We start from the raw sequence: 27,176 nt of genomic DNA, 5'->3' as shown, positions 1-27,176 counted from the left end.
TTTTTGCCTGCTAACCAGTCTGCGGAAATACTGTATATGATTACAATCAAGCCATCCACAGTGTACAGTGGGCGAGTCCAGAACCAGGGACCACAGTCTTAGAATAAAGGGGAGGTCATTTAAGACTGAGGTGAGAAAAAACCTTTTCACCCAGAAAGTTGTGAATTTATGGAATTCCCTGCCACAGAGGGCAGTGGAGGCCAAGTTACTGGATGGATTTAAGAGAGAGCTAAATAGAGCTCTAGGGGCTAGTGGAGTCAAGGGATATGGGGAGAAGGCAGGCAAGGGTTATTGATAGGGGACGATCAGCCATGATCACAATGAATGGCGGTGCTGGCCTCCTCCTGCACCTATTTTCTATGTATGGGTGCAGGATTAAGGGAAAAACGTTTAGTGCGAAATAAAGTCCAGTCATACGATTAACGATAGTCTGACTATCACGTAGTCAGCAAATCAGCGCCCAGATTTGCTGCATTACAACAATTACACTTCAATGTATTTTAATTTAGTTTAGTTTAGTTTAGAAATACAGCAGGCCCTTCGGCCCACCCAGTCGGTGCCAACCAACGATCACCCGTATACTACTTCTATCCTACACACCAGGGGCAATGTACAGAAGCCAATTAACCTGCAAACCTGCATGTCTTTGGAGTGTGGGAGGCAACTGGAGCACCTGGAGAAAACCCACGCGGTCACAGGAAGAACATACAGGCAACATCCGTAGTCAGGATCGAACTCGGGTCTCCGGCGCTGTAAGGCAGCAACTCTGCACCACTGAGGCTGCGAAATAATAGGCCACCATTTTATAGGTACCATTTGGAAGGTATTTGGGCAGCACAGTGGTTCGATCCTGACCTCGGGTGCTGTCTGTGTGGAGTTTGCACGTTCTCCCTGTGACCACGTGGGTGCGCTCCGGTTTCCTCCGACATTTCCTAGTTTGCAGGTAAATTGGCATCTGCAAAATTGCCTCTAAGGGGAGAGGATGCCGAAGTGGGATTACATAGAACTAGGGCGAGTGGGTAATCGATGGTCAGCATGCACTCGGTGACCATGTTACATCTCCAAAGAATAAGAACAGGGAAGATCTTTCACCGGCAATAATTCAAGAAACAAAATCATGATACTGACCCGATCACTTCTGGTTAGGTATCCCGTGTATGGTTTCTGTTCTTCTAATGAGGAAATACCTGCATCAACCTGAAAGGCAGACAATTGGAAATTTTAAATATTAAACATCAGAAAATTAGAAATTAAAAGTACAAAATGCTGCAGATGTTAGGAAATCTGAAATGAAAACAAAATGCTGTAAACACTCAGCAGGTCAGGAGAAAACGGGTTAACCTTCCAGATTGCGTACAGTTTTGGTCTCCAAATCTGAGGAAGGACATTATTGCCATAGAGGGAGTGCAGAGAAGGTTCACCAGACTGATTCCTGGGATGGCAGGACTGTCTTATGAAGAAAGACTGGATAGACTTGGTTTATACTCTCTAGAATTTAGGAGATTGAGAGGGGATCTTATAGAAACTTACAAAATTCTTAAGGGGTTGGACAGGCTAGATGCAGGAAGATTGCTCCCGATGTTGGGGAAGTCCAGGACAAGGGGTCACAGCTTAAGGATAAGGGGGAAATCCTTTAAAACCGAGATGAGAAGAACTTTTTTCACACAGAGAGTGGTGAATCTCAGGAACTCTCTGCCACAGAGGGTAGTGGAGGCCACAGTTCATTGGCTATATTTAAGAGGGAGTTAGATGTGGCCCTTATGGCTAAAGGGATCAGAGGGTATGGAGAGACGGCAGGTACGGGATACTGAGTTGGATGATCAGCCATGATCATATTGAATGGCGGTGCAGGCTCGAAGGGCCAAATGGCCTACTCCTGCAGCTAATTTCTATGTTTCTATGAAACCCCTCGTTTGAACTGGGAAAGTTAGTTTATGGTAGCAGAGAAGGTGGTGAAAGCAACTCTTAGTGTCAGAGTCTTACAGCACCGACACTGGCACTTTGGCCTAATCTGCCCACACTGGCCAACATATCCCATCTACACAAGTCCCACCTGCCTGCGTTCGGCCCATACCCCCTCTAAACCTGTCCTATCCATGTAGCGGTCTAAATGTTTTTTTAAGGGCCTGTCTCACTTGGCTGTCATTTGCAAGTCACACAGGTGGGGCGAGAAGATTTTGTACATACCAAAATCCTGGGCGCCGCGCGCGACTGCTCATCCACTGTCACCACGCGCCATGCGCGCATCACGTGTGTGTCACAACGCTGCGCGTCGTTGTCGTGGCACGTAAATGATGTCGCGTAAATTACGCGCAAATGACGGCCAGTGGGACAGGCCCTTTAAACGTTGCAATACTACCTGAAGTTCTTGAGGTTGGACAGGTTAGAACCTGACTAACCTGTCCAACAGGTAAACACCGAGTAAAGGAATCAAGAACCAGAGGACATAGGTTTAAGGTGGGAGAGGAAAGATTTACTAGGAACCCAAGGGACAACTTTTTCACACAGAGGGTGGTGGGGGGGTATATACAAGGAGTTGCCAGTGGATAGACACAAAAAGCTGGAGTAACTCAACTTGACAGGCAGCATCTCTGGAGAGATGGAATGGGCGACGTTTCGGGTCGAGACCCTTCTTCAGATTGAGAGTCAGGGGAGAGGAGTCAACCTTTGATTTAAACCAGCATCTGCAGTTCTTTCTTACACATAGAACTAGTACGAATGGGCGATGGATGGTCGGCAAGGACTCGGTGGGCTGAAGGGCCTGTTTCAATGCCGAATCTCTTTTTTTTTTTTAAACTAAACAAACAGATATAATTAATTGGGCTTGCGAGACTTAACGTGAACAGCAGACTCTGTATAAATGGAAGACATCTTTCCCCTGCACTGGGCGAAACATTTAAAACAAGATGGAGGGCGACTGTACTGACCCGATCACTCCTGGAGAAAGCCCGTACATATGCTGGGTGCGGAGTCCTCTCGGGGAAGCTAGTTTCCACCTGAATGAAAGAGAGTCACAAATTAAAACTCTGAAGGTAGTCACAAAAAGCTGGTGTAACTCAGCAGGACAGGCAGCATCTTTGGAGAGAAGTTGGGTGAAGTTTCGTGTCGAGACCCTTCTCCAGACTAGTTAGGGAAAAGGGAAACAAGATATATATTCATTGTTCTTTATCTCTCTACATCATTTATATACATACATATATACATATATACACACACATACATATATATACATACATATATATATACATATACATATAAATAAATAATATATATATAAATAAAAATGATGTGGAGAGATAAAGAACAATGAATGAAAGAGATTGCAAAAAAGTGACAATGATAACTCTGGCCGTTTTAAACAGTTCTAAGTCAAGGCAAACTCTAGTCTGTGAGTCCAGCCATGACATGGGACTGAGGGGAACCTGAAGAAGAAGGCAGCATGAACAAGGGTCTCGGCCCGAAACATCACACATTGATTTTTCTCCAGAGATGCTGCCTGTCCCGCTGAGTTACTCCAGCATTTTGTGTCTATCTTAGGGAGAACCCAGGTGTTGGTGCAAGGACCTGGTTTAAACTGAAGATAGACACAAAATGCTGGAGTAACTCAGCGGGACAGGCAGCGTCTCTGGAGAGAAGGAATGGGTGACGTTTCGGGTTGGATCTCCATCCTGCAGGTGCTGTACTAATGGTCTGTCAAGGAGGGCCTGTACATCGGGCCGTACGTAGCAGCGACTACAGAGGGTTCATGGCCGCGACCACGGGTGAACAAAGACGGAGGACTGGCTGAACTTTGTGCCTTCCACCACAGTGAAGAATGCTGCGATGGATGTTTGTGTTAAATTCTATTGTGTATTGTGTGTTCTTTTTAAGTGTATCGCTGCTGGCAAATTCATTTCACTGCACCTTCGGGTGCAAGTGACGAATAAAATTGACTTTGACTTTGTTCCAAACCCCATCCTGTTAACGTGGGGCCTTTGCAAACTCTCCCTGTGACTTCCCAGGGATTCCGTGCATTTACAGAGTGACCAGCGGCTCTCCTGTCCCCACTCGACTCAATACGAACCTGGTCTCGTTTGGCAGTAGATCGCTGGTATCCCGAGTGGGCGCTCTGTTCCGGCGAGGGGAATCGGTTGTCCATCTGAAGAAATAAGCAATCGTTTTTTTGTTCATTCCAAAGAGCAGCGTGCAGCAAAAACCCACGCTAACTAATCGGGGGTAGGCACAAAAATGCTGGAGTAACTCAGCGGGGTGAGGCAGCAGCTCTGGAGAGAAGGAATGAGAGGCATAGATAGAGTGGATGTGGAAAGGATGTTTCCACTGGTGGGAGAGTCTAGGACCAGAATTAAAGGGCACTCTTTTAGAAAGGAGGTGAGGAGGAACTTCTGTGGAACTCATTGCCACAGAGGGCTGTGGAGGCCAAGTCATTGGATATTTTTAAGGCAGAGATAGACAATTTATTGATTTGAACGGGTGTCCAGGGTTATGGGGAGAAGGCAGGAAAATGGGATTAGGAGCAGAGATCAGCCATGATTGAATGGCGGAGTAGACTCGATGGCCTAATTCTACTCCTATTATGTGAACTTGTGAATTCCTTCTCTCCAGGGATGCTGCCTCACCCGCTGAGTCACTCCAGCATTTTGTGTCTACCTTCGATTTTAACCAGCATCCACAGTTCTTTCTTACACCAACTAGACGGGGAACTGGAGGCTTTCTCCAGTTCTCAAGGTAATTTGATTTTTGAAAACTTTTTCCGCCTGGACCATCCAATGGAACTTGATTATCCTGAAAATCCCATCACACTCTGAAGAGCAGCCAGGATCAGATAAAATCTCCTGTAGGTTGATACAAAGAACTCAGGCTAGATGTTGGCTATTGAATACTGACCTGTTCCTGGAGAAACTGCAAATGCTGTCTAACCTTTGTTCCTGCTGAGTTTTCCAGAGATTAAATTAGATTTAAAAGACTGCATAGCAACATTTAAAAGGTATTATAACATTTAAGAATAAGGGGTAAGCCATTTAGAACGGAGACGAGGAAACACTTTTTCTCACAGAGAGTGGTGAGTCTGTGGAATTCTCTGCCTCAGAGGGCGGTGGAGGCAGGTTCTCTGGATGCTTTCAAGAGAGAGCTGGATAGGGCTCTTAAAAATAGCAGAGTCAGGGGATATGGGGAGAAGGCAGGAACGGGGTACTGATTGGGGATGATCAGCCACGATCACATTGAATGGCGGTGCTGGCTCGAAGGGCCGAATGGCCTACTCCTGCACCTATTATCTATTTAACACATTACATTTAAAAGGCATTATAACAGTTAACACGTTATAACATTTAAAAGATATTATTTCAAAGACAACATAACATTTATACGACATTATAACACCAAAAACACATAACATTTAATAGACTTTATAACATTTAAAAGACTTTTAAATAGGGCGGCACGGTGGTGCAGCGGGTAGAGCTACTGCCTTACAGCGCCAGAGACCCGGGTTCGATCCTGACTACGGGTGTTTGTCTGTACGGAGTTTGTACGTTCTCCCCGTGACCTGCGTGGGTTTTCTCCGAGATCGTCAGTTTCCTCCCACACTCCAAAGACGTAAAGATTTTCTAAGTTAATTGGCTTGGTATAAAATGTAAAATTATCCCCAGTGTGTGCAGAGTGGTTTTAACGTGCCTGTTTCCGCGCTGAGTCTCTGAACTAAACTAAACTTCCAGAACAAGGGGTCACAGTTTAAGGATAAGAGGGAAGTCTTTTAGGACCGAGATGAGAAAATCTTTTTTCACACAGAGAGTGGTGAATCTGTGGAATTCTCTGCCACAGAAGGTAGTTGAGGCCACAGTTCATTGGCTATATTTAAGAGGGAGTTAGATGTGGCCCTTGTGGCTAAAGGGATCAGGGGGGTATGGAGAGAAGGCAGGTACGGGATACTGAGTTGGATGATCAGCCATGATCATATTGAATGGCGGTGCAGGCTCGAAGGGCCGAAGGGCCGAATGGCCTACTCCTGCACCTATTTTCTATGTCTATGTTTCTATATAACATTTATGAGATTTGATTACACTTCAAATACATTAATAATAATAATAATAATGGATGGAATTTATATAGCGCCTTTCTAATACTCAAGGCGCTTTACATCGCATTATTCATTCACTCCTCAGTCACACTCGGTGGTGGTAAGCTACTTCTGTAGCCACAGCTGCCCTGGGGCAGACTGACGGAAGCGTGGCTGCCAATCTGCGCCTACGGCCCCTCCGACCACCACCAATCACTCACACACATTCACACACATTCACACACAGGCAAAGGTGGGTGAAGTGTCTTGCCCAAGGACACAACAACAGTATGCACTCCAAGCGGGATTCGAACCGGCTACCTTCCGGCCACCAGCCGAACACTTAGCCCATTGTGCCATCTGTCGTCCCAATTATAACATTTATATGACATTATAACATATAAAACACATTAAATATTTAAAAGACATTATATAATTTAAAAGCCAATTATAACATTTAACATACATTTGGACAGGACTTTAGATTGGGAAAGTTCAGAAGTATATGGCAGTGCCTCAAAGTGCCAGGGACCCGGGTTCAAATGATATGAGCAGAACACAAAGTGCAGGAGTAACTCAGCAGGTCAGCCTGCATCTGTGGAGGGAATAGAGAGATGACCTTCCAGTTTGAAGAAGAGACCCAAGCCAACACATCGCCAGTCCATTCTCACCCCTGATACTTCCTGGCCCATTGGGTTACTCCAGCACTTTGTGTTCAATTCAAGACTCCAAATTACTTTCAATTTAATTTTTGCAAGAAAGCAAAGTTTCAGATTTCATTAGGCGTTTGTTTCTACAGAAGTAACTGAAGATCGGTTCCACAGGATGGTGAATGCAGATATTTACTAAGATGAATAAAAGGACAGCCTACTCTGACTCACACAGGAGTAGCTCTTAGATCAGGTTAAACAATAGTCAACACAGATTGCATTCATTGGAACGGCAATGAGGAGTTTTGCACAGTGAATGGAATTAATATCACAGGAGGTTTAGTTCAGGTGACAAAAATGCTGGAGAAACTCAGTGAGTGAGGCATCATCTATGGAGAGAAGGAATAGGTGACGTTGGGTTAGACTCCTGGGTTCAGACTCCTGGGTTAGTATAGGTGAGTTGAGTTAAGTTGAGTTTAGAGATGGAAACAGGCCCTTCGCACCATCTAGTCCATGCCGACCGTCGATCACCCGCACACCAGTTCTGTGTTATCCCACACTCAACACACTGGTGTCCATTAACGGAGGCCAATTAACCTACAAGCCTGCCCGTCTTTGAGATATTGGAGAAAACGGGACCACCCATTGGGGTCACAGGGAGAACGTGCAGACTCCACACAGACAGCACTCGAGGTCAGGATTGAACCTGGGTCTCTGGCGCTGTGAGGCAGCAGCTCCACCAGCTGCACCACCCTGGGGATTATAAGGTGGGAGTTATAAGCACAGTTTTATCTCACGTGGTTTGAAAGCGTTTGTGTATCCTTGTATAAACACCAACCTTGGCGGCAGACTGCAGATACCCAGAATAAGAACTCGAGTCTTCTTTAGAAAACTTTCTATCTGCCTGAAAAAATGAAACAAAGACACGTTTACACAGGGGGGCAGGACAGAGCTTGCAATATTGCAGAGTGTCTGATCAAACTGAGGCCAGATGGTATAAAACAATTGGTGATCAACCTGTGACAAGCAGGTTAGGAACCCCACACCGTCACAGAGGGAACTGATGATCCTTTTATTTTGAAACTATTTTTTACACAGATTTTACACGGAGTCCTGGAGACTCAGGGCTAAAAATTTCAAGTCAAGTCAAGTTTATTCGTCACATACGCATACGAGATGCGTAGTGAAATGAAAAGTGGCAATGCTCGCGGATTGTGCAAAAAGACTACAAAACAGAATGGAATTACATATTTGTGGGAGAGAAAAAAAGAAGAAACAGCAATTTTAAAAAGACACCACACAACTGTAAATTGGTCCCAGTAAAGTTAGTCCCTGGTGAGATAGGAGTTTATGGCCTCTGGGAAGAAACTCCTTCTCATCCTCTTTGTTTTCACAGCATGGCAACGGAGGCGTTTGCCTGACCGTAGCAGCTGGCAATCCCCGTTCGGGTCCACCACCGATTTCTGGAAAATCTGGTGCCTAGGGCAGGTGAGGCGGCCGATCTGGATCTCATCGGGATTTCCATGGACGATCTGCATGTTGAATTTGCCCCCCGCGGCTGGGGTTCAGGACTTGTTCTCGTTCTCACCAGGCACACAGCGAACAACGGCCTGTTTCCTCTATCATCATTACTTTTTCGCATATCTTGCCCCCCACCCCCACGGACTGTCTCCCTCGGATGGTCACATCGCACAGAAACATCTGTACTTTAGTCTGTTTTGACTAATTTTACTGTTGTAATGTTCTTTGTACAAACCATGGGGTATATATCTCCTATATACCGCCTATATCTCTGGGTATTCTCGGGGTATCTAAACCTAAATTTTAGTAGTTACTTAAGTTATGATGTTGGATGGAAGCTGCAAACCCAAATCTCGTTGCACTTATGTGCAATGACAATAAAAGATATTATTATTATTATTATTTTCTCTAAAGCCCCTGTCCCACTTTCACGACCTAGTTCACGACCTCTGCCGAGTTTTCCCTTGACTCATACTCGCAGCATGGTCGTCACGAGGTCGTAGGAGGTCGTAGGTACTCGTGGCATCAAGTAGGTCGGGGCGTTTTTCTAGCCTGATGAAAAATGTCCACGAGTAAAAAACGTCGTGATTGAGGTCGTGAAAGTGGGACAGGGGCTTCAATCTCTCCACATCACCGCCTATATCTCTCGTTCCCCTTTCCACTGACTCTCGGTCTGAAGAAGGGTCTCGACCCAGAACGTCACCCATTCCTTCTCTCCAGAGATGCTGCCTGTCCCGCTGAGTTACTCCAGCGTTTTTGTGTCTATCTGCGGGGGCTTTGGAACTCTGGAGAGGCCGGAGCTGGCAGATATGTTCACATAGCCGACTTCCGCGGCCGACTTTGTGGACCGGTATCTCGCCCCCCCCCCAAAAGGCCGCGACCTCTGTTGGTCCAGCCAAACGGATAACACAGCAAGGCTCTGGAACCAAGGGTGGTGGACCAGTACTACACCAGCTACTGTATCTCCTTATTATCAAGTCCATTGGACAACCTTCTTGGACAACGTCCCTGGCCAGGACGTGCCCCGAAAGCAGTGGACAACCCTCAACCGCTTGAGGACAGGCGTCGGACGCTATGGAGTAGCGATGAGGAGGTGGGGCCTCGTGGACAGCGCCCGCCTCCTGCGAGCGTGGGGACCCAACACAGTAGTGGAGCACATCGTCACCAGTTGCCCCTAACACCGGCCACCGAATGGTGAACGAGGTCTGATTGGCCTGGACCACGACATGTTGGCCTGGCTCGCCTCAACGGAGCTGCAGGTCTAAAAGACATATGACGGAAGAAGAAGAAGAAGAAGACAACCTTCTTGTGTTTCTCAGCAAAAAACAAACCTTATTAATGTCTGAAGCAACACGAGAACATTTAGTGCACATTTTCACTTCATCTTTGTGCGAGTAAGTCTTTGTATCCACCTGAAGAGAGAAAAAAACAAGGTACGGTTGTAAACAACAGCGGGAGGTTTGGGGGAGAATATCCCATGTACTGGATCCACTGGTTCAACATTCTGGAGAACAATAGACTGTAAATAGACCACGTGTGTAGGAAGGTTGGTGGTTTACAGATGCTGGTTTACACTGAAGATGGGCATAAAATGCTGGAGTAACTCAGCGGGACAGGCAGCATCTCTGGAGGGAAGGAATGGGTGAAGTTCAGGGTCGACAACCCTCTTCAGAAGGGTCTCGGCCCGAAGCGTCACCCAACCTTCTCTCCAGAGTTGCTGCCTGTCCCGCTGAGTTACACCGGCATTTTGTATTTACCTTCGATCTAAACTGTGAAGGAAATTTGTTTCAATTTTAAATGAAAAGTATCAAGCCTTGAATTTCTTTATTGTCAGTGAAATAGTCGTGTCGGAAGAGGCACCAGGACTCACAGCAGCCAATTTCCAGAACAAGGGGGTCACAGTTTAAGGATAAGGGGGAAGTCTTTTAGGACCGAGATGAGAAAAACATTTTTTACACAGAGAGTGGTGAATCTGTGGAATTATCTGCCACAGAAGGTAGTTGAGGCCAGTTCATTGGCTATATTTAAGAGGGAGTTAGATGTGGCCCTTGTGGCTAAAGGGATTAGGGGGTATGGAGAGAAGGCAGGTACAGGATACTGAGTTGGATGATCAGCCATGATCATATTGAATGGCAGTGCAGGCTCGAAGGGCTGAATAGCCTACTCCTAGTTTCTATGTTTCTATGCACACAGCATGTTCATCCTAACGACAGCTACAGATGTATAGAACATAGAACAGTACAGCACAGGAACAGGCCCTTCAGCCCACAATGTCTGTACTGAACAAGATGCCTAATGAGTAAGAAAGAACTGCAGATGCTGGATAAAATCGAAGGTAGACACAAAATGCTGGAGTAACTCAGCGGGTGAGGCAGCATCTATGGAGGGAAGGACTGAGCGGAGGTGTTTAGCGAAACGATCGGCAAGCTTGCGCTTGGTCTCGCCGATGTAGAGAAGTTGTCACCTGGAACAGCGGATACAGTCGATGAGGTTGGAGGAGCCTCCCTATAAACTGCAGGGGCAATTGTCAGTTCCCAAGTAGCTCATTGGAGGAGGAGGATGGCAGCAAGAGAAGGGCCTGTCCCACGGGCATGCGACAAGCGCGACCTAAAGGGCCGGTCCCACCAGCATTCGACTGCAGGCGGCAAGCGCGACCTAACCAGAAGCGGGGGCCGTGCGGAAGTCGAGTGAGTGACATGAAGTGCGAGCGAAGTCCACGGGAAGTTCGCGCGTGACGTACGGCGTCGAGGCGGCTGCGGGCCGGCAGGCCGTTGCCGCGCGGAATATTTGAACACGGTCAGTTTTTCGGAGCCCCGCGCGATGTCGGGACCTGCTCCGCACAACTCCAGCGATCGAAGTGGGACCGGCCCCGCGAGGCCGTACGGCTCAAGCGACCACGTTAGGTCGCGCTCGCCGCATGTAGTCGCATGCCCGTGGGACAGGCCCTAGAGGCTCAAGTTAAGGGTGGCGCAGCTAAGAGAGAGCTGCTGCCTCACAGCACTGGGTTCGATCCTGACCTCCGACGCTGTCTGTGTGGATGTTTGCACGTTCTCCCTGAGACTACGCGGGCAGACTCGGTGGGCCGAGTTCTTCATGCTGTATCCATAAACTAATAGTAAATGTAAACAACCGTGACAACCTGATCAGTACAGAGTACGGTCGCAAGTACACAAGAATCACAAGTATTAATTACCTTATCGTGTTGCTGAGTTAGGAATCGATGTTTGTCTTTGCTGGTCATCGAGAATGAGGAGACCTGTTTCGTGAGGCCTCGGTCAGGCTGCAAGTAAAACATGAATCCTTCAAATTTTAGCAATCAATTGCATCAAAGCCATGTTATGTTAAGCCATCCCATCCTTTTTCAATTGCCTCCTGCGCACACAGTGCCCGATTCTTAGTTTGGTTTGGTTTAGTTTAGAGATACAGCGTGGAAACAGGCCCTTCGGCCCACCGAGTCCACGCCGCCCATCGATCACCCGTTCACACCCGCTCTCTATGATCACTATTCTGCATCCACTCCCGACACACTGGGCCGCTTTAACAGAGGACAATGAAGCTACATGTTCTCATTTTATTTTAACTATTCGTGATGTAAAGGGCCGGTCCCACCAGCATGCGACTGCATGCGGCAAGCGCGACCTAACGTGGTCGCTTGAGCCGTACGGCCTCGCGGGGCCGGTCCCGACATCGATCGCCGGAGCCGTATGGAGTTGTGCGGGGCTGGTCCCGACATCGCGCGGGGCTCCGAAAAACTGACACTGTTAAAAAATTCCGCGCGGCAACGGCTTGCCGGCCCGCAGCCGAATTGAGGCCGTACGCACCGCCTCGACGGGCGTGTGCAGCGTCTCGACGCCATATACGCACATCTTGACGGCGTACGCCTAGCGTAAACATCCCGCGGACTTCGCTCGAACTACACCTCAACTCGTACGGGATCACTCGACCTCCGCGCGGCCCTCGCTTCCGGTTTGGTCGCACTGGCCGCATGCAGTCGCATGCTCCTGGGACAGGCCCTTAAGTCACCCCCCATCTTTTCCCCTTCCCTTTTCACCTCACACAGTGTCGTTTGGAAGAACACTTCTCAACTTCTGCCTAAATTAGAATCAATGCGGATGAGTGTAGATGCCTTAAAATGGTGGATGAGAGAGTGCGCAAGGTTGCTATGATGTACTTAGGCAACCCAGAGTTATTGTTAGAACTACACATGGACAGAACCTGAGGTAGGATTACGAGTTGGCTGGGATTTGGAACCCGACACCAGGGATAATTAAGTGGCGTCTCCAGAAATATTGGAGTGCTGCTTCAATTTTTGACTTGAATTTAGTTTAGAGATAAAATTCTAACCAATCTTTAGTTTAGAGGTACAGCGTGGAAACAGGCCCTTTCGGCCTACTGAGTTCACACTGACCATCTGTCCACGCTAGTTCCATGCTATCCCAGTTTCTCATCACCCCCCCCCCCCCCCCCCCGGGAACAATTTGCAGAGGACAATTAACCTGGGATGGGATGGGGGGGAAACCGGAGCAAACTCCACACAGAGAGCAATCGAGGTCAGGATGGAACCCGCTGTCTCTGGCGCTGTGAGGCGGCAGCTCTGCCAGCCGTGCCGCCGAGGAGATGAGCTCGGCGTCCTGTCGCAAGACCACACCCGGAGGACACCTCCGCCACGCATTGAACTAACTCACCCTGTCGTACTTAGCACTGGTGGGAGGATCTCGCATTTTGCTCTTCAAGAGGCTGGAGAAAGGCTGTTGAGGGATTTCTCGTTCCGTCTAGGAGGGAACATCAACAGGTCATAAGTCATAGGGGCAGAATTAGGCCATTCAGCCCATCGAGGCTGCACCGCCATTCAATCACGGCTAATCTACCTCTCCCTCCTAACCCCATTCTCCTGCCTTCTCCCCACAGCCCCTGACACCCGTACTAATCAAGAAATATCCATTGATTGACTTGGCCTTGGTCACATTTATCTGTTTTGTAGTAAATGCCTACTATTTTCTGTGTGCTTAAGCAAAGCAAGAATTTCATTGTCCTATACAGGGACACATGACAATAAACTCACTTGAACTTGAACTTGAACTTGGCCTCCTCACCCTTCTGTGGCAAAGAATTCCACAGATTCACCACCCTCTATCTGAAGAGATTCCTCCTCATCTCCTTCCAAAACGAACATCCTTTAATTCTGAGGCTAATGAACCTCTGGTCCTAGACTAGCAGTTCTCCCACTAGTAGAAACATCCTCTCCACATCCACTCTATCCGGGCCTTTCACTATTCAGTATGTTTCAATAAAATGCATTCAAGTTGAATCGTCAATGAGGTGTCTGTCTTTCATCCTTATTCCCTAAAACCCATCCCACCACTAATCCAACAAACTGGAGGAACGGCGCCTGGTTTTCATCATAATCAAACTTTAATAGCCAAGTATGTTTTGCAATATACGAGGAATTTGATTTGCCGTACAGTCATACCAGTAAAAAGCAACAGAACGCACCAAATACATTTTAACATAAACATCCACCACAGTGACTCCTCCACATTCCTCACTGCGATGGAGGGCGGAAAATTAGTTCAATCTCATCCCGTCTTGGTACGGGTTGAAGCGCCAACTGTGACTAACCTCCTTCTGCTGGAATTTCCTGGGGTAGACCTTACTCGTTCTCGATTCTTCGTCTAGCCGATGGGAGGCGGTCGCTTCTCTTCCCGTCCCACCCGCGGTGCCGGGGGCAAACTCGCGGTACGTCTCGCTGACCGGCCTGTTGCGAGACAAGTCGACGAGACCTCACTCAGTGAACACTGGCTACCAAAGAGGCATCAAAAAAATCCTCCTCTAGGGGGGGGGGTTTCCCTTACTGTTTGCTTTAGAACGCATGGACTCAAACAACAGTGAGGGAGAGACCGCTCGGCCCGTCATATCTCCCCTGCCAGTTCCACCTCCTATTCCTTCGCGGAGTCAGAGTGCAGAAACGGCCACTGAGTCCCCCCCCCCACCCATCAAACGCCAATTTTACTTCTCCCCCCTCCCCCCCAAAATATTCCCACCAATGACCCAGATACTCTGAAATACTAAATGTGTTGTCACAAACAAAAACGGAGAGCGATTGTTCTGCATACCTGCCATTTCCATATTTTTACATCCAATGCTGGAGTAACCCAGCGGGACAGGCAGCATCTCTGGAGTGAAGGAATGGGTGATGTTTCGGGTCGAGACTCTTCTTCAGACTGAGAGTCAGGGGAGGGGGAAACCCGACTCCCCTCACTCACAGTCTGAAGAAGGGTCTCGACCCGAAACCTCACCCATTCCTTCTCTCCAGAGATGCTGCCTGTCCCGCTGTGTTACTCCAGCTTTTTGTGTCGATCTTCGGTGTAAAGCAGCATCCGCAGTCCCCTCCTACACATTTTTACATCCAACGATAACATAGAAACATAGAAAATAGGTGCAGGAGTAGGCCATTTGGACGACAGATGGCACAATGGGCTAAGTGTTCGGCTGGCAACCGGAAGGTAGCTGGTTCGAATCCCGCTTGGAGTGCATACTGTCGTTGTGTCCTTGGGCAAGACACTTCACCCACCTTTGCCTGTGTGTGTGAATGTAATTATGTGAAGCACTTTGGGGTCAATGCAAGTTGACTAAAAATGTGCTATATAAATAAAGAAATTTAGAAATTTAATTTAATTTAACGTTATCCATCTCTTACTCTTTTAATATAACTACAACATATTTTTGGGAATGTGGAATTCTCTGCCTCAGAGGGCGGTGGAGGCCGGTTCTCTGGATGCTTTCAAGAGAGAGCTAGATAGGTCTCTTAAAGATAGCGGAGTCAGGGGATATGGGGAGAAGGCAGGAACGGGGGTACTGATTGGGGATGATCAGCCATGATCACATTGAATGGCGGTGCTGGCTCGAAGGGCCGAATGGCCTACTCCTGCACCTATTGTCTATTCCACAGAAATGCAGGTTTGTAGGTTTATTGGCTCTGTAAAATGCCTCTAGTGCGTAGGATGTGAAAATGGGATAACATAGAAACATAGAAAATAGGTGCAGGAGTAGGCCATTCGGCCCTTCGAGCCTGCACCGCCATTCAATATGATCATGGCTGATCATCCAACTCAGTAACATGGAACTAGAGTGCCGGGGATCAACTCGGTGGACCGAAGGTCCTGTTTCCACGCTGTATCTCGAAACTAAATGAAAATATTCTTACACCATCTTTCTAAAAACAAAAGGGCATTCAAAAATATCCTTAAGATGATGGGCCTGCAACATTAACCCACACATGCCCCCTGGTGGTTGCCCAATATGTTGCGATTAGTATTTCAGATTTCCAGCACCCACAGTATTTCATTTTTTTCTTCCCAATGGGAATAATCCTCCCAGATTACAGCACGGAAGCTGCAAACTTTGTAGGGTGGGAATATTCTGGAACTCGAAACAAGGAACTGCAGATGTGAGTTGACACAAAAGGACCCAAGGTGCTGGAGTGACTCAGCGGGTGAGGCAGCATCTCTCTGGAGAACGTGGATGGTGATGTTTCAGACCCTCTGAGGAAGATCTGAAGAGGGGGTCCTGACCCGGAACATCACATATCCATGTTCTCCAGAGATGCTGCCTGGCCCACTGAATTACTCCAAGACATGCCTGCCATACCTTGTTTCGCATTTTCTGCCACTGCTTCAGGCTTTGCTCCACAGATGCTGTTTGCGAAGAGCTCCCTCTGCTCATTGGAGCTCCAATCCACCTTCCGACCAAGTAGGACAAGCCCCCCGCACTATCAGACCTTTGTTTATGTGGATGCAGCCCAGACCGTCACACAAAACAACCTCCCTTCCATCGACACCATCTACACCTCACGCTGCCTCGGCAAGGCCAGCAGCATCATCAAGGACCAGTCTCACCCCCGGTCACTCCCTCTTCTCCCCTCTCCCATCAGGCACGAGGTAAAGAAGTGCGAAATGGCATTCCTCCAGATTCAGAGACAGTTTCTTCCCAGCTGTTATCAGGCAACTGAACCATCCTACCACCAACGAGAGAGCGGTCCTGAGCTACTATCTACCTCATTGGAGCCCCTCAGACCATCTTGAATTAGACTTTATCTTGCACTAAACGTTATTCCCTTTATCAGGCATCAGCACACTGTGGATGGCTCGATTGTAATCTTGTCCGACACACACTATGGACAATTTATAATTATACCAAGCCAATTAGCCTTCGTCTTTGGAGTGTGGGAGGAAACCGGAAATCCCGGAGAAAACCCACGCGGTCACGGGTAGAATGTACAAACTCCGTGCAGACAGCACCCGTAGTCAGGATCGAACACAGGTTTCCGGCGCTGTAGGCAGCAACACTACCACTGCATCATCGAATCGCCCATCTATACATTGGAATCATGTATAGTCTTTCCGCTGACTGGTTAGCACGCAACAAAAGCTTTCCACTGTACCTCAGTACACGTGACAATAAACTAAACTGAGCATGAAGTCAATGAGTATCTCAGTGAGCAGCAGGAGTGAAAAAAACTAACGCCAGTGCCAAGAAAGGTCATAGGTTAATCACATTCTTCAACTCCCATGCATAGTTTCAGGGATTATCCAATTCGACCTTTCTATTCATGAACTTTTAATATCCTTGGGGAAACTATGGCACTTCATCCCTGGTCCTGAGAGAGTTTAGTTTAGTTTAGAGATACAGCGCCGAAACAGGCCATTCAGTCCACCGAGTCTCCACCGACCAGCGATCCCCGCACATTAACACTATCCTACACGCTGGGCTGCAAGGCCAGTTCCCTTGCTGTATTTGACTCCACCATCACTTCTTGCTACACTCGCAGATGTTTGCTGCCCTCCTCCCGTCATGGTGGCATCAACTCATAAGAGATAGGAGCAGAATTAGGCCATTCGGCCCATCAACTCTACTCTGTCATTCAATCATGGCTGATATATTTTCCTCCTAACCTCATTCTGCGGCCTTCTCCCCACCACTCCTGACACCTGTACGAATCAAGAATTTTGCTTGGGTAGTTTGCACCCCAGCGGTATGAACATTGACTTCTCTAACTTCAGATAGCCGTTGCTTTCTCTCTCCTTCCCTTTCCTAGTTCTCCCACGAGTCTTACTGCCTCTCCGCCTACATTCTATCTTTGTCCCATGCCCTACCCCGACATCAGTCTGAAGAAGGGTCTCGACCCGAAACATCGCCAATTCCTTCTCTCCATAGATGCTGCCTCACCCACTGAGATACTCCAGCATTTTGTGTCTACCAAGAATCTATCTATCTCTGCCTTAAAAATATCCACTGAATTGGCCTCCACAGCCGTCTGTGGCAATTAATTCCACAGATTCACCACCCTCTGACTAAAGAAATTCCTCCTCATCTCCTTCCTAAAGGAACGTCCTTTAATTCTTATGGCCCTGTCCAACGGTACGAGTTCATTCCAAGAGCTCTCTCTCCCGAGTTTGCCCTGATTCCAACTCGGAGATTTACGGTAATGGCCGCTCGTCGGTACTCGGGGCTCTCGTGGACGTTTTTCAACATGTTGAAAAATCTTCACGAGTCTTCCCGAGCTTACCTGCCGTTAGCGAGTCTTCCCGAGTACCTGCCGTTAGCGTTACGAGCCGCTAAGAGACGTCCCCGAGCTCCGACGTACCCGCTACGTTCATTCTCCGTGCTTACCACGAGTTTGATTTTTTTTAAACTCGGGAGAGCTCTTGGAATGAACTCATACTGTGTGGGACAGGGCCATTAGGCTATGACCTCTGGTCCTAGACTCTCCCACAATTGGAAACATCCTCTCCACATCCACTCTATCCAAGCCTTTCACCATTCGATATATTCCACAGGTTACAAGATAAAATAAAAACCTGTTTTCAAATATAAATACAGAAGAGAAACTCCTGCTTGTCGGACACACCACCACAAGACGTTCTGCTCCAGCTACTCAGGGTCATGGTGACCCCGTTCAGTCCACACCGATCCCAGCAACATCTAATCTCCTTGCAATTAAACATAGAAAATAGGTGCAGGAGTAGGCCATTCGGCCCTTCGAGCCTGCACCACCATTCAATTTGATCATGGCTGATCATCCACCTCAGTATTCTGTACCTGCCTTCTCTCCATACCCCCTGATCCCTTTAGCCACAAGGGCCACCCACATCTAACTCCCTCTTAAATATAGCCAATGAACTGGCCTCAACTACTTTCTGTGGCAGAGAATTCCACAGATTCACCACTCTCTGTGTGAAAAAAAAAATTATCATCTCGGTCCTAAAAGACTTCCCCCTTATCCTTAAACTGTGACCCCTTGATCTGGACTTCCCCATCATCGGGAACTATCTTCCTGCATCTAGCCTGTCCAACCCCTTAAGGATTTTGTAAGTTTCTATAAGATCCCCCCTCAATCTTCTAAATTCTAGCGAGTACAAGCCGAGTCTATCCAGTCTTTCTTCATATGAAAGTCCTGCCATCCCAGGAATCAGTCTGGTGAACCTTCTCTGTACTCCCTCTATGGCAAGAAACACACTTATAAAACACACAGTTCCAGCCTATGCTACTTAACCAGCTGCTTGCTTGTGTGGGAATAAATCCCGCTTAGTTGTGGGAGATGGAGAGGGACGGATCAGGGATAGTTCGGAAAAACTTCTCCCCTCTCCCATCAGGCTAAAGGTCTACTAGACGTGTATAAACTCACACCTCCAGATTCAGGGACAATTTCTTCCCAGCTGCCATCAGGCAACTGAACCATCCCATCACAACCAGAGAGCAGTGCTGAACTACCATCTACCACATTGGTGATCCTCGGACTATCCTTGATCGGACTTTGCTGGCTTTACCTTGCACCACACAATATTCCCTTATCACTGTAAATGTTTAAGAAAGAACTGCAGATGCTGGAAAAATCGAGGGCAGACAAAAACGCTGGAGAAACTCAGTGAGTGAGGCAGCATCTATGGAGCGAAGGAATGGGTAACGTTATACACTGTAAATGGCTCGATTGTAATCACATATTGTCTTTCTGCTGACTGGTTAGCACGCAACAAAAGCTTTTCACCGCACCTCGGTACAAGTGACAATGAACTAAACTGAAACTGAAACTGAATTGCTTAGATAAACACAAAATGCTGGAGTAACTCAGCGGGACAGGCAGCATCTCTGGAGAGAAGGAATGGGTGACGTTTCCGGTCGAGACCCTTCTTCAGTCTTGACCCAAAACGTCACCCATTCCTCCTCTCCAGAGATGCTGCCTGTCCCGCTGAGTTACTCCAGCTTTTTGTGTCTATCTTCAGTTTACACCAGTATCTGCAGTTCCTTCCTGCACTGAACTTCTTAGGTTACTTATGTTTATAGAATATTTAGATTTATAAACAGAGTATAAATACAAGATGGATGCATCTGTCAGAGCAGCTAGGAATATTACAACCAATTCTGACCCAGACACTGGAGGGAAAGTGTGCAGAGGAGATTTGCCAGAATGGTAGCTGGGCAAGATAGAGGGAATAGAGAATCTTATATTTTTCTCTACTGAAGGAATTCTGGTTGAGTCAATCAAAATTGTGAATGGATTAGATTGGATAACGAGGAGAAACTATCAGGAAAACAGTATCAAAGGAAATAACAATAAATAAAAAGTTATTGAAAGTTTCCACACTCGAAAGACGTACAGGTTTGTAGGTTAACTGGCTTGGTGTAAGCGTAAATTGTCCCTAGTGTGTGTAGGATAGTGTTTGTGTGCGGGGATCGCTGGTCGGTGCGGACTCAATGGGCCGAAGGGCCTGTTTTCGAGCTGGATCTCTAAACCACCCATACACTAGTTCTATCCGATCCGCTGGGGACAATTTTAAAGAAGCCAGTTCTACAAGCACCCGGAGAACCCCCACACGGCCACAGGGAGAACGTGCAAACTCCACACAAAATGTCACCTATCCCAAAAAAGGGACCACATCACCCCGATCCTGGCCTCTCTCCACTGGCTCCCTGTGCAGTTCCGAATAAATTTCAAGATCCTCCTTTATGTTTACAAAGCCCTTAAGGGGCTTGCCTCCCACCTACATCAAAAGTCTGCTCACCCACCACACCACCTCCTGGTCCCTCAGATCGGCCGACTTGGGGTTACTGACCATCCCGTGGTCTAGGCATAAGCTCAGGGGCGACCGTGCCTTTGCGGTTGCAGCTCCTAGACTGTGGAACAGCAGCATCCCCCTTCCCATCAGAACTGCCCCCTCCATCGACTCCTTTAAGTCGAGACTTAAAACTCATCTCTACTCCCAAGCCTTTCTTGATGTCCTCTGAGCGAGGGCTACATGTATGTATTTAATGCATGAACCAATGTTGTATAACGTTAGTACCTCCACCAATGTAAAGCACTTTGGTCAACGAGAGTTGTTTTTTAAATGTGCTATAGAAATAAAAGTGACTTGACTTGACTCTCCTGTTCTCGAGAGAAGGGTCATGACCTGAAACCTCATCTATCCATGATCTCCAAAGAAGGGTCCTGACCTGAGACGTCACCTATCCATGTTCTCCAGAGTTGCTGCCTGACCCACTGAGTTACTCCAGCCCAGTGTGTCCTAAACAGTGAGAGGAGTTGATCGGACATGGTGATGATTCTAACCTGCGTTCTTGCCCAAACAACCGATCGACCTCCTCGCGACCGGGACTGCGGTTGCGCGCCCGTGGCGCCAGCTGTTTGCAGTCCTGCTCCAGCTTGTCGCGGCCGCTGATCCTCTTGGTCTTGGGGATGTCGGCCAGCGCGCTGTAGTCCCGGCGGGAGGCTCGGTGGTCCGAGCTGCCCGCACTGGCCGCCGTCCCCCAGCTGGTCTCCGACTCGAAGGAGCTCTGCGAGGAGGTGAGGCGGCCCAGGTTGAGCAGCCCGGGCGCAGTTGTGGGCGAGGAGCTGGGGCCCCCCCGGCTCTCCCCCGCCCGCACGCCTGCCGCCGGGCACAGGCCGTGGACGGAGTCCGACTTGGCCCGCTCCAAGGAGAAGTAGCCGCTCTCCACACGGGCCTTGCGGCCAGCGACGCGCTCCACGCTCACCACGTCCATGCCTGCCGGGGACAGAAGCACAATCAGCTCTGCTCTCTGATGCACCACCCCCCCCCAACCAGCTTCACCGTCTGAGATCCAACCCCCCTCCCTCCCCAGTGTAAGAAAGAACTGCAGATGGTGGTTTAAATCGAAGGTAGACACTAAATGCTGGATAGAAACATAGAAAATAGGTGCAGGAGTAGGCCATTCGGCCCTTCGAGCCAGCACCGCTGTACTGGATGGAGTAACTCAGCAGGTCAGGCAGCATCACTGGAGAATATCTGTAGTATCTCTGAACTAAAGTAAAACTAAACATGGATAGGTGACGTTTGGGGTCAGGACCCTTCTTCTTTCCTGTAACGTCACATGTTCCTTTTCTCCAGAGATGCTGCCTGACCCGTTGAGTTACTCCAGCATTATGTATCTATCTTCAGTGTGGTGTTGTGTTCAGTTCTGTTCAAGTATCAAGTATGTTCAATTGTGTACCAAGGGTCTCGACCCCGAAACGTCGCCAATTCCTTCTCTCCATAGATGCTGCCTCACCCGCTGAGTTACTCCAGCTTTTTGTGTCCCAATCCCCACCCGCTTCCATGCACGCGACCCAAATCCATCCATTCCCTGCCTATCTAAAAGCCACATTAATTCCACTATCGCTTCTGTCTCCAACACCATCCCTGGCAACGCGTTCTGGGCACCCGCCATCTTCTGTATTAAAAAAATAGCCCCACATACTTACTTTAAACTTTACCCCTTCTCATCTTAAACTTTGCACCTTCTGCCCTCTAGTCTTTGACATTCCCGCCCTTCGGAATAAGGTTCTGACTGTCTACCCTATCATAATTGCTTCTCCTAATATTACTATCGGTTGTCCTCTCAGCTCCTGGTTCTCGAGAGAAAACAAAGCAAGTTTGGTCGTAGAATCATACAGCATTGAAACAGGCCCTTCGGCCCAACTTGCCCATGCCAACCAAGATGCCCCATCTAGACTAGAAGATGAGGAAGGGTCTCCACCCGAAACGTCACCCATTCCTTCTCTCCAGAGATGCTGCCTGTCCCGCTGAGTTACTCCAGCATGTCCGATCAGCTGAGAAGGTTATTGGCTGCAACCTTCCCTCCATTGACGAACTGTACGCTGCAAGGGCCAGGAAGCGAGCGGGTACGATCATCTCTGACCCCTCTCACCCTGGCCACAAACTCTTTGAATCACTTCCCTCTGGAAGGCGACTCCGGACTGTCAAAGCTGCCACAGCCAGACAAAAAAACACAGCTTTTTTTCCCCACGAGTAGTTGCTCGACTCAATAACCAAAAACCTGTAGCCTCCTTTTGCTCTGGTATTTTATTTAATGCAAATGTTTAATCAATAATGTTTTATTATTAATTAATTTATGTGTTTTTCCTAACTGTCACTGTCACTGTATGTCATGTTGTCACTTGCGGGCGGAGCACCAAGGCAAATTCCTTATATGTGAATACTTGGCCAATAAACCTATTCATTCATTCATGCTGGGTCTATCTTCGGTGTAAACCAGCACCTGCAGTTCCTTCCTACCGCCGACATTTGTCCCAATCGCCAGCCTTTGGCCCAAATCCCTGTAAATCTCCCCCCTCCATCCCTTCCCTGTGAGAGGCGAGTTTGAGAGACCAAGGAAACCATTACCCCGCGAGCCCACCGAGTTTGTTCTGCTGCGCGATTGGAGCCAGGCAGAGTTGTCGGCGTGGGTGTCCTTGTCCCTGCTCTCGCCCCGCAGCTGGGGGGCACTAGAGCCCAGCGTCCACTCTCCCCTCGACGTGTGGCCCCTGGTCCCCGCCCCGCTGGGCAACGGCGAGACCTACGTGGGGGGAAGGGGGGGGGGGGGGTGGGTGGGGAAACAGAGACAGCCGTTAAAGACAAGGACCACCTCCTTGCTGCAGACGGTTGGGGTGAGGGGTCAGAGTGCAGCTTACCCAAGGGGTCGACTCCTCAGCCCACTTCCTGGCAATGTAACCGCTCAGGTGACTGTGCATTCTCGATCCCACCTGCCAGCTTCAAAGCAAAAAGCCAAAATTAATCACCGATATACATAGAGATAGCAGGAGACCATTCAGTCCCTCTGCAACCTGTCGCCCGCAACACACATGTCAATCCTGGTTCATTTCTACTGCACAATAGTGACACCGCCATCTTTTTACTTTTTACAGACTTTAGACTTCAGCGTGTCAGAGGTTGTGGGGAGAAGGCAGGAGAAATGGGGTTAGGAGGGAGAGACCCGGGTTCGATGCCGACATCGGGTGCTGTCTGTACGGAGTTTGCACGTTCTCCCAGTGACATGCATGAGTTTTCTCCGAGATCTTCGGTTTCCTCCCACACTCCAAAGTCGTACAGGTTAGCAGGTGAAGTGTGTGTGTGTGTGTGTGTGTGTGTGTGTGTGTGTGTGTGTGTGTGTGTGTGTGTGTGTGTGTGTGTGTGTGTGTGTGTGTGTGTGTGTGTGTGTGTGTGTGTGTGTGTGTGTGTGTGTGTGTGTGTGTGTGTGTGTGTGTGTGGTGTGTGTGTGTGTGTGTGTGTGTGTGTGTGTGTGTGTGTGTGTGTGTGTGTGTGTGTGTGTGTGTGTGTGTGTGTGTGTGTGTGTGTGTGTGTGGTGTGTGTGTGTGTGTGTGTGTGTGTGTGTGTGTGTGGTGTGTGTGTGTGTGTGTGTGTGTGTGTGTGTGTGTGTGTGTGTGTGTGTGTGTGTGTGTGTGTGTGTGTGTGTGTGTGTGTGTGTGTGTGTGTGTGTGTGTGTGTGTGTGTGTGTGTGGTGTGTGTGTGTGTGTGTGTGTGTGGTGTGTGTGTGTGTGTGTGTGTGTGTGTGTGTGTGTGTGTGTGTGTGTGTGTGTGTGTGTGTGTGTGTGTGTGTGTGTGTGTGTGTGTGTGTGTGTGTGTGTGTGTGTGTGTGTGTGTGGTGTGTGTGTGTGTGTGTGTGTGTGTGTGTGTGTGTGTGTGTGTGTGTGTGTGTGTGTGTGTGTGTGTGTGTGTGTGTGTGTGGTGTGTGTGTGTGTGTGTGTGTGTGTGTGTGTGTGTGTGTGTGTGTGTGTGTGTGTGTGTGTGTGTGTGTGTGTGTGTGTGTGTGTGTGTGTGTGGTGTGTGTGTGTGTGTGTGTGTGTGTGTGTGTGTGTGTGTGTGTGTGTGTGTGTGTGTGTGTGTGTGTGTGTGTGTGTGTGTGTGTGTGTGTGTGTGTGTGTGTGGTGTGTGTGTGTGTGTGTGTGTGTGTGTGTGTGTGTGTGTGTGTGTGTGTGTGTGTGTGTGTGTGTGTGTGTGTGTGTGTGTGTGTGGTGTGTGTGTGTGTGTGTGTGTGTGTGTGTGTGTGTGTGTGTGTGTGTGTGTGTGTGTGTGTGTGTGTGTGTGTGTGTGTGTGTGTGTGTGTGTGTGTGTGTGTGTGTGTGTGTGTGTGTGTGTGTGTGTGTGTGTGTGTGTGTGTGTGTGTGTGTGTGTGTGTGTGTGTGTGATGTGTGTGTGTGTGTGTGTGTGTGTGTGTGTGTGTGTGTGTGTGTGTGGTGTGTGTGTGTGTGTGTGTGTGTGTGTGTGTGTGTGTGTGTGTGTGTGTGTGTGTGTGTGTGTGTGTGTGTGTGTGTGTGTGTGGTGTGTGTGTGTGTGTGTGTGTGTGTGTGTGTGTGTGTGGGTGTGTGTGTGTGTGTGTGTGTGTGTGTGTGTGTGTGTGTGTGTGTGTGTGTGTGTGTGTGTGTGGGTGTGTGTGTGTGTGTGTGTGTGTGTGTGTGTGTGTGTGTGTGTGTGTGTGTGTGTGTGTGTGTGTGTGTGTGTGTGTGGTGTGTGTGTGTGTGTGTGTGTGGTGTGTGTGTGTGTGGTGTGTGTGTGTGTGTGTGTGTGTGTGTGTGTGTGTGTGTGTGTGTGTGTGTGTGTGTGTGTGTGTGTGTGTGTGTGTGTGTGTGTGTGTGTGTGTGTGTGTGTGCGCGCGCCCCAAAGGGCCTGTTTCCGCGCTGTATCTCTAGACTAAACTAAACTCTCATCAGACCTGGGGAAAGTTCTCAGTGATTGTTGGAAAAGAGGGAGGGCCAGGGGGAGAACAACGGTCTGTGGAAAAACAGAGGGCCGAAGATTAAATGAATCAAAAGATATTTGATCCGGAAGAGAGGGGGAGAAAAAGGCAAAGGATTTAGGTTTAGAGTCATAGTCATCGAGTGATACAGTGCAGAAACAGGCCACCAAGTCCACGCCGACCAGCAATCCCCGCACACTAGCACTATCCTACACACCAGGGACAATTTACAATTTACAAACCTGGACGTCTTTGGAGTGTGGAAGGAAACCAAAGTTCCTGGAGAAATCCCACGCATATCACGGGGAGAACGTATAAACTCTGTACAGACAGCACCCGTAGTCAGGATCGAACCCGGATCTGGCCTCCTGCAGCCTGACACTCAAGGCCCTGCCCCCCTGTTCCAAGTCATGACCGAGACCCGCTGGAACTACGACTAAAACTAACCTTTGGGACAACTACTAAAGGGGGCTGTCCCACTGTATGAGGTAATTCAAGAGTTCTCCCGAGTTTTCCCTGATTCGAACTCGGAGAATTACGGTAATGGCCGCTCGTGGGTACTCGGGGCTCTCGTGGACATTTTTCAACACGAGTCTTCCCGAGCTTACCGCATCTCCCGAGTACCTGCCGTTAGCGTTACGAGCCGCTAAGAGATGTCCCCGAGCTCCGACGTACCCACTACGTACATTCTACGAGCTTACCACGAGTCTGATTTTTTTTTTTTTTTTAAACTCGGGAGAGCTCTTGAATGAACTCGTACAGTGGGACAGCCCCTTTAAGCAATGTTCACCATGGATACAGGATGAGCAAATATCTCTGGACCAAGCACCATGAGGTGCCTGCAGCTCAACCCAGACAACGTTCCAGCCCCAGGCTGGGCTTAGATTCCAGTAATTCTCCCTCCATCTATACCCTTCATGAGACCGGCCCCCTTGACTGATATCCAAGTGCCCCCCTGAATGAATCTGTTACAAGGGTCTCGACCCGAAACGTCACCTATTCCTTCGCTCCATAGATGCTGCCTCACCCAGCTGAGTTTCTCCAGCATTTTTATCTGCCGCCCTCTGTTACAAGGATATCAGTCTCAGCTTTTCCAATCCATCCACATCTTGACAAAACTGCCATCACTTCAGTTTAGTTTTTTTTTTTTTGGAAATAGGCCCTTCGGCCCCACCAAGTCTGCACCAACCAATGATCACCTTTTCACACTGGTTCCATATTAACCTCACGGCTGCCTCAGCAAGGCCAGCAGTATAATCAAGGACCAGTCGCACCCTGGCCACTCCCTCTTCTCCCCTCTCCCAACTAATCAATAATAATAATAATAATACATTTTATTTATGGGCGCCTTTCAAGAGTCTCAAGGACACCTTACAAAAATTTAGCAGGTAGAGGAAAAACATGTAAGGGGAATGAAATAAATAGTAGAGACATGACTAGTACACAAAGTAAAGACAGAATACAATCAAGAACCTGTCAATCTCCGCTTTGATAAATTACCCAAGGTCTTGGCCTCCACAGCCGTCTGTGGCGGTGAATTCTACAGATTCACCACCCTCTGGCAAAAACACAACGTTTATCACAATAACGCCTGGAATAGTGGGTATTAGCTACGGGAAGAGGTTGGACAGTTGGATTCACTCCCTCTCCCTCTTCTCCCCTCTCCTATTGGGCAAGACGTACAGAAGTGTGAAAACGCACACCTCCAGATTCAAGGACAGTTTCTTCCCAGCTGTTATCAGGCAACTGAACCATCCTACCAACAACCAGAGAGTGGTCCTGAACTACTATCTACCTCATTGGCCACGCCGACCATCAATCACCAGTTCACACTAGTTCTATGTTATCCCCACTTTCTCACCTACTCCCTACACACCAGGGGCAACTCCAGAACCAGGGGCAACTCCAGAACCAGGGGGCATCTC

The 27,176-nt window shown here is 48.5% G+C and overlaps 1 protein-coding gene across 1 annotated transcript in view; it reads right to left on the bottom strand.

Moving 5' to 3' along the window:
* LOC116966787 overlaps nucleotides 1-27,176 on the bottom strand; it is a 51,222-nt gene that overhangs the window by 9,886 nt on the left and 14,160 nt on the right. Inside the window, exons 3-13 of the mRNA XM_033013126.1 lie at nucleotides 23,189-23,267; nucleotides 22,902-23,073; nucleotides 20,831-21,263; nucleotides 13,846-13,981; nucleotides 12,912-12,998; nucleotides 11,420-11,506; nucleotides 9,558-9,638; nucleotides 7,544-7,609; nucleotides 4,064-4,138; nucleotides 2,928-2,996; nucleotides 1,129-1,197 (exon numbers count right to left, since the gene is read on the bottom strand). Coding sequence (XP_032869017.1) covers nucleotides 1,129-1,197; nucleotides 2,928-2,996; nucleotides 4,064-4,138; nucleotides 7,544-7,609; nucleotides 9,558-9,638; nucleotides 11,420-11,506; nucleotides 12,912-12,998; nucleotides 13,846-13,981; nucleotides 20,831-21,263; nucleotides 22,902-23,073; nucleotides 23,189-23,267 — 1,354 coding nt within the window. The remainder of the gene's footprint in view (nucleotides 1-1,128; nucleotides 1,198-2,927; nucleotides 2,997-4,063; nucleotides 4,139-7,543; nucleotides 7,610-9,557; nucleotides 9,639-11,419; nucleotides 11,507-12,911; nucleotides 12,999-13,845; nucleotides 13,982-20,830; nucleotides 21,264-22,901; nucleotides 23,074-23,188; nucleotides 23,268-27,176) is intronic.

Source organism: Amblyraja radiata, chromosome 38 (genome assembly GCF_010909765.2).
Source record: "Amblyraja radiata isolate CabotCenter1 chromosome 38, sAmbRad1.1.pri, whole genome shotgun sequence".
Taxonomy (NCBI): Eukaryota; Metazoa; Chordata; class Chondrichthyes; order Rajiformes; family Rajidae; genus Amblyraja; species Amblyraja radiata.
The sequence above is the reverse complement of the archived record's forward strand: the minus strand, read 5'-3'. Positions and strand labels throughout refer to the sequence as shown.